The 7818-nt window shown below is 43.5% G+C and overlaps 2 protein-coding genes across 2 annotated transcripts; one reads left to right on the top strand and one right to left on the bottom strand.

The window, feature by feature from the left end:
* Window positions 1-1284: 1284 nt before the first annotated feature.
* C922_03123 (hypothetical protein) lies at window positions 1285-6528 on the top strand (the record flags this gene model as incomplete). The annotated part of the gene is made up of 1 exon (XM_008818715.1): window positions 1285-6528. The coding sequence occupies one exon, from the start codon at window positions 1285-1287 to the stop codon at window positions 6526-6528; it is 5244 nt and encodes a 1747-aa protein (XP_008816937.1).
* Window positions 6529-6987: 459 nt separating this feature from the next.
* Window positions 6988-7704, bottom strand: C922_03122 (hypothetical protein; the record flags this gene model as incomplete). Its single annotated transcript, XM_008818714.1, has 1 exon — window positions 6988-7704. One exon carries the CDS (start codon window positions 7702-7704, stop codon window positions 6988-6990), a length of 717 nt encoding a protein of 238 aa, XP_008816936.1.
* Window positions 7705-7818: the final 114 nt, after the last annotated feature.

Below are 7818 nucleotides of genomic sequence, written 5' to 3'. Positions count from 1 at the left end.
TTTTTCGCTGCTGCTTTTATGTACATATAACTGCACTGTCGTTTGAAATGGTCGTGTTGTCTGGGGACGGGGAACTATGGCGCGGAAACATTAGCGTGCGCACATGTGTAATGTAGACAAGTGATGTACGCACGTCAATGTACACACGTGAATGTACTCGTGTTAATGTACTCACATGTAACCCTACCTTCGCGTAACCGTACTTACACACATGCGTGTGCGCGAACACACTTTCTACACATGGACATTTGCCCACTCGACAGTTTCTGCCTCCACAAATGTTGCGTTCGTGTGTAGGTCATACTTGGGGAGAAATTTCGCTCTTCCAGCGAACACTACTACGCATATACTCTACCCAACTTTCACGTTCTTATTGCTGTGAACACTTTGGTTTTTCCTGCATAAATTGATCTTCCGTTTGGAAATTTGTTTCCAATTTATGCGTAGGATGGAATGATCATGCAGACTGTTTTTTTGTTTTTCTTTCTCTCTCTCAAGAATTGGGCATTAATTTTTTTTTTCCGATTTTCCACTTTGTTGTTTTTTTTTTTATCTCCCTTTGTTGTTTTTTTTTTTTTTTTTTTTTTTTTTTTTTTTTTTTTGCAGAAGTGCCAAAACTGGCGCCTATGACAAACAACCCCGCGGCGTGTTGCAGGGATGAACAGTTCTGCAAAAAAGAAAAAATCGCCTATTTTTTGCAATCTTTAGTTTTCTGTGTTTTAACGATTTTTTCTTCCTTTCCTCCTTGTCATATAGAATTCACTACATGTGTAAATTTTCCAACTTTTTTTTTTTGGTGAAAGGCGAATGAATATACGTAACAGAACGCAATTTTTTTCACAAAATGAGTGCCACATGAAACTGCCTTTTTTTTTTTTTTTTTTGTTTTTCTCGTCTCTTTGTCAAACGGCTTTGATAATGTAGATTGTTACATTGTTAGATTTCCCCTTCGTTGTTTCTCCCTTCGCAGTGACACGATGCATTTGTGTGTATGTGTACAAACGGGCAGATCTATGGATGCATTCGCGCGATATATGTACACACAGCGTGCATACTTGTAGGTGCAAGGGTCACACTTTTGTAAAATTTTTTCACTCCACCTGAACCTGCTTCTACCACTAAGTGTTGGCTTCGATGACCTTGTCACCCCACTCCCACTTGGCAATTTTTCCAAACATTGAAAAATGCCTTCAGGCGCCAAAAAGAGAAGTTCAATGATCTGAGATACGTTGTCCTACTTCTAAACGTTTTGCATTTTTTCAAGAAAAGGAAAAACATCCCGCCATGCAAAACATAATCGACACGTACGAAATAATTGGCAAAATCGATGACCAGAGATCCATTTCCTCGAACAGTCTGCTCAGCCATGAGGAATCCCATGAGGGGTCCCTGGCTGCAGGGGGAAACGACTCCAATTTGGACAGCACGGAGAGGAAGGGACTAAGAAACAACGCGGATGGGGAAGAGGCTGAACAAGGGAGCAAAGAAAATCGGTGTAAAGGGTACAAGGGAGGATGCCCAAAAGGGGACACGAGTAAGTCCAAAAGTTCCACCATGGAAAATATGAAAGGCGAGTTTGAGGGGGAGACAAGTACTGGTAACTTAAATGGTGGGAGCCAAAGCAACTTGATGCGCATCGACAGCGGTGTTGAGAAGGCCGCGCCCGGTGAGGAGGCGGCAATCCATGGGGAACCGGCAACCACTAAGGTTTCCCCCTCGGAAAGCAAAACAAATGACAAAATTGAGGATACTCTAAATGGGGGTACCACCCATGGGGGAGACTCGCCTACTGCGGACAACCCGAATAGGAACTCCAACCAGGAAAGAACCTCCCAAATTGACAACTGCAAAAATAGCTGCAAAAAGCATTACAAAGTGCTGATACACGCGCCTGCCTGTTGGAAGGGAGAAAAGTTTAACTCCACCCCATTCATTTTTGTGTACGACAAGTCAAGTAACTTTTTTACATATAGTGAGTCTCCACTAGAAATTGAGAAATACATAATTGATACGAGTGCAGAGAACTTCCAAAGCAGAGTACTGACAATTATTTTTTACGACTCCGTTTTTGCCTGCACCACTTCATCCCTTCTTCTGAATAACAACAAAGGAGAGATTCATCACTTGCCCAAGCCACTCAGTGTGTTTTACCTCCCCCTAAGCAAGTTGGACTTATGTAACGATTCTGTGAAATATAGATTGGCTCTAAGGACAAACAGTATCCTTTGCGACGTAAACATAAAAGAAGCCATTAGCTTGTTCAATAACAATTCTAAGATAGCAGGACCAAATGTGAATAAGTTCAGCCTACATTTAATTTTGAAAAATAGAAACTACCATGACAATGAGATGTATAGCTACCTGAATTACCAGACGAAGTTTTACGGGTTGCCCCGTTCTAACCTCTCATCATGTGTGCCAAAATACACAGGGGTGAGCACAGACAGGGCCAAAATGGACAGACCCTCCAGAAACGTGCCCAATAGGTACGTAACCAAGTCATCCAAGAGCCAAGTGCATATATTTACAAAACACCAAACAGATCCGAACCATTTTATTTCCCTCGAGAGGTTAAAAAATAAATGGGAAAATTACAACCAGGTGAATAATGAGAAGAGGACTCAAAACCACTCGGCATACAATCCGTTGAAGAAAAAGGACACAAAACTTACTTCTTACGGCATACCAAATGATAATGAATCCTTTGTCAGCAGGGGGAAATCGGAGGTGGATCGTCAGGAGGCTTCCATGGGTGGGGAGCAGCCACCTATAAATGATACTCGAAAGTATGGCGAAGCGAACAATGAAAAGGGAACCCCAGTTAAGAGGAATCTCAACAAGAAGGACACTTACAATATGAGCGAAGAAATCAACTCGTACAATTACGGGAAAACCAAATCGATATACGACCTGATGCATGTCAGTAAGGACAAACTGTCAGTCGATTTCGACGCGAAGGATGACGTGTTCCCAGAAGACAGCGCGTCGATGATAAACATTTTTGAAAAGGAATCCGCTTTATCCGAACGAGGGAAGCAGGGCGTGGAGGGGGGAAGCACTCTGACCAGCAACATCAGGGCCGCCAAAGATATGTACTCTCGCGTGAAGAGCGCAATGAGGAAGCGAGGAGATGCTAGAGGCCAGAGTGGAGATCAGTATGGAGATCGCTTGGCCGCAAAACCGGAGGAGCGCAACCGGGACGACGACCTGGAATGCATCACAAAGAGCCAAGTTGACCGATTCGGAGAGGATAAATCGGCGTGCTACTCCCAGCTGGAGAATTTGAGGTGTTTCAACGCGAACAACTCCGTGTGCTCATCCTACGGGAGAAACGACGAAAACGTCATCCTGGCCATGAAGGAAATTAAGCAGTGGATGGAGAAAATAGAAGACAAGATGAGTACCATCTCGTGCGACAAAAGCGACCTGAATGCAGTATCGGGACACAGCCAATCGACAGACAAAAGGTACAACCGAATTATAGCCTTCCTAATTAAAAGCATAAAAAATAATATAAGGCTGAAGAACAAGTGCATATACAGAAGCTGCTATCTGAACATACGAAATCTGTACTTGTTAAAAAAAAATGAAAAAGTCAAGTTTGAAAATAAACTCATGATGAGGAATTACGGGCAGCTAAAGTCCAAGTATAAAAACGTACTAGTAAATCTGTGCAAGAAGAACCTGCTGATAAAGTACTACTCTATAAAGGACAAATTTCAATACAGCAAAAAATACGAAAATATGATGAGACACCTGCAGCAGGAGAAAAATGACCTACTGAGCATTATAGAAGAGAAGAAGTACGAGCAGGAAAACAGTCACAACATCAACTTGATGCTTTCGGAGGAGCTAAAAAAAGCTCAGGAAGATAAGGAGTCCATCTTAAGCAAGAATTTTTTCTACAAAAGTGAGACGAATAAAGCTGCCACCAAGTGTGAGATGCTGCAGAGGGAGGTGGACCGCCTCAAGGAGGAGCTACAATGCGCCAAACGGGAAAGTGAAAAGGAGAAAACGGGGACGGGGCAGATCAAGTTGGAGACGGAGCAGCTGAAAATGGAGAAGGAGGAACTCAAAATGGAGAAGGAGGAACTCAAAATGCAGACGGAGCAACTCAAAATGCAGACGGAGCAACTCAAAATGGAGAAGGACGCCCTCATAAAGGAGCTGGGAGAGACGAAGGCGAAGTATTTCAATCTGACGGGGATACTAGAAGGAGAGGAAAAGATGTACAGCCAAAAGGTACAAGAGTTGGAAAAAAAAATCGAAAATCTGACAGAGGAAAAAAATACACTCATTAACGAAATAAAAGGAGAAATTGACCACCTTACAAAAATGCTAAGCGATAAAGAAATGGAAAATACCCAAATGAAGGAGAAGCTGAAGGAAAAGCTGAAGGAGTTAAAAAATGTGGAGGAGAAATGCAAAGACACACAAATCAATTTTGATTCTCTCAAAAAAGAATTTGAAAAGTCATTCGATGAAGTCCAAATTATTTTAAAAGAAATGATACACAAGGAGAAGGAGTACACCAAGAAGTATAATAACTCTATTAAATGTTTAGAGACAGAACATAGGAAGACTGTGGAGAAACTACTCAACGAGAAGGAGCAATTCGTGACAGAAGCTAATTACTACAAAGATGTGTGCCATAGTCAGTGTAGTAAGATCACTTCCTTTGATGAAAGCCTAACCGCGGCGGAAAAATTGCTAGACCATGTTCTGTCTCAGTACCCACAAGTGTTTAACGATTTTAAAGTCAGCTCGAGGAACAATGTACTAAATAAGTCCTTTGGGAAAATGCACTACGAAAATATTCAATCTGTGCGAGATAATATTAAACTAATTAGGAAGTCCTTGAGTCAATTCAAGATGAGCTTTAAAAATAGCTCCTTTAACTTCCAGATGGGGTCTGATTACAGCAGGAAGTACTCCCTCCAGAAGAAGGGCAGCTTCTCCCCCATCACGGGAAATAAACGAATGAATAGCATTTTGAGATACTACGGGAGTTATCACAGATATGGTAACCAGGCAGAGCATCCATACGTCGAGGACGAACCCTTCTGTGAAGAACAATCCAGCAGGAGGAGATCCATCAGCAATAACAGCGCTAGAAATATGTCCATCATTTCGAACACTAGGAAGACCATCAACTTGAAGAACCAAGTTGATTCGTACAATTCCCAGATGCAGAGGAATGTCTCCCAAAGTAGATGCAGAAGTGGATCCGTTAGTGGGAAGCAAAAGGTATCCACACTATATGGCGACTTGAAGAAGAGGCCCTCTAGCCGAAAGGCCAGCCATGATGAAGAGGCTCCAAATGGGGGCCCAGAAGACGGCAGATTGGATGACCAGCTCGCGGAAAGGGACTCATCAAGGTATACCAAATCGAAGAGCGAACAACTCCGTCAGGAGGCAGCAAAGGGGAGTCACCTTGCCCCGGGAGATTCCTACGAGGCCGCGATGGAGTGGCACGTAGAAGGGAGCAACGGGGTGAGCGGGATGGGCGGTGTAGGCGGCATAGACGGCACTAGTTTCCCAAACGAAATCGACGAGCTGAATCACATCGACATTGTAAACATGTACGAAGCCAACGACTATTTCAACGACGGGGGGGCCACCAATGGGTCCCCGCAGGGCGCATCGAACACTCCATCGAGCACCCCATCCAATCCCCCCGGGATAAACGCGGAGGGCGATTTCTCGAATACCCACCCAGACATAGAGGAAGCAAAAAGAAAAAACAGTGAGAAGGAGAACTACGAGTTTGACAAAGACAACTTCAAGGAAATCATATCCTTTATAGAAAAAAACGTTATGAAAAATTCAGACACTGTAAATACAAGTGGGAAGGATCGAAAGAACGTGGAAGATTCGAAGGGAGCTCCTGGGAAGGCATCCCTGGGCGAGAACAACGGAAGCGGAGGACAAGCCATGTGCGAAAATCAGGAACAACCAGTTGGTCATGCTAAGGCGGAAGAGAAGGACAGCTCACCAAGGAGGGCACAAACGGGTCAGAGAAATATATATCAATCCTCTCCAAGCAGAAAAACAGGAACGTTTAAGTACACAGATAAGGTGAGCAAACACGTTCCGGATAACAACGTTGCAAGAAGTGTTAGTAATAACTCCAAGGCGACTAGCGGCCGAGGTATTATAGGGAGCAATAAGGGTGGTCACCTGACTGGACTGCCAACTGGGCAGCAAAGCAGCAGAACCAAGAACTCAAGCAACACCACATCAGTCACCAAAGCGGTAGTGAGCAGCTGCAGGAAAAACTCCTCCCTGATTTACAGGAAGGGAACCGAAAGTGGCACGGTCGGTAATAACAGGGAGGATGAGGTGAAAAGACATATTAGCACTAACTATAAGTACAGGGCTACGGATGATTCCGATAAACAGTTGAAAAAAAACAAGTGGGACTTTCTCAAATATGCGAAGGGATCCATTGTAAAGAAGAGTGTGACTCCGGACAGGGAAAGGAATACAAGTACCAACGCGAATAAATCAGCTCTTTCGAGGACCTAAATGGTTAGGGCACTTCGGGGGTGTCGGTTTTTTCTTCTATATCATTAGAGGAGTTAGGAAGCGCACAGGGCGAAGGGGGTCCCGCCAAAGTGTAGTCGGTTATTGAGCCCCACCGGGATGGAAATTTATTTTATTTTATATTATCGTATTTTATTATTTTTTTCCTCCACTCTTCATCCGTATTATCAGTTGTACGTTTTGCATTTCGCGCTGCACTTCGCTGTGCATTTTTTCATAAACTTAACGTAACTTAAATTTTTTTTAACTTTTTTTCGAAAAAGGAGGAGTTGCGTAGGTTCTAACGTTATAGGGAGTAGCGGTTTAGGCTCATAGGCAAGCAGGTGAGCAATTCTCGCGGCTTCAAAAAAATTGCCGAGATGACTCCACCGGCGCGCAGGGGGATATACCCTCCGCAGTTGTACGTGCAAAGAGGAGTGGGGGGAAGGAGACCCATGCAAATCAGGAACCTTCGCTTTTCATGAGCTTCAGGAGGACCTGCTTCATGCGGCTATTCTCCTTAAAATACTCACCCTTTTCGAGGTCCAAATATTGGAAAACCTTCAGCCAGGTTTTGTTTTCCAAATTTTCTTCCTTTTTTTTTTCTTCATTCTTCTGCTTTTTAGACAATTTTTTTTTCTCTTCAATTACAATAGCCATTTCTTCATACCATTTTTTTAAGTCTTCCGCAGCCTTCTTTTTTATTTCGATTTTTTTAGTTCTTTCGTACTCTTTCCTTTCTTCTATCCTTTTTAGTCTTTCAGATTCCCACGTAGTTGATTGTTCCGTGTCAGATATGTCGGATTCCTTTTCGTAAAATTGTTCGTATGTATTTTCGAAGGACATTTGGCTTTCCTTCTTAAACGATGTTGTGAATTTATTGGAGCTGTCGTTTTTGGACTCTCCAAAATTGTACTTGTTACTACTACTGCCTGTTTCGTCTACCTCCCTTTTAGCTACATTCAGGTCGCTATAAATGCTGTTAAGCGACATGTTCATGTGGTCATAGTTGGGGCTCTGTTCCATAAGGCTGTCATTCAGCTCGTTGGATAATCCTAATTCGTCACTCCTTTCGTACCCTCCGCTTGGCGCCGCCATGTTATTTTCCTCCCTGGGGCCTCCCTTGCTGTCATCGTACCCGTTGAAGTTGAACTGGTCGAAGTCGTTCAGCTCGCTCATCGTGGGGGTCAGATTTGTATGCAACTAGATGGTATGCACGTGAAACGTACACACTTGAACAAACAATCCAGCCGCTACACCGATAGGCAGTACATTACGCGAGGGAATCCCCTT

This window comes from Plasmodium inui (assembly GCF_000524495.1).
Source record: "Plasmodium inui San Antonio 1 unplaced genomic scaffold supercont1.12, whole genome shotgun sequence".
Taxonomy (NCBI): Eukaryota; Apicomplexa; class Aconoidasida; order Haemosporida; family Plasmodiidae; genus Plasmodium; species Plasmodium inui.
Note: the sequence above shows the minus strand (reverse complement) of the source record. Positions and strands in the feature narration are given on the sequence as shown.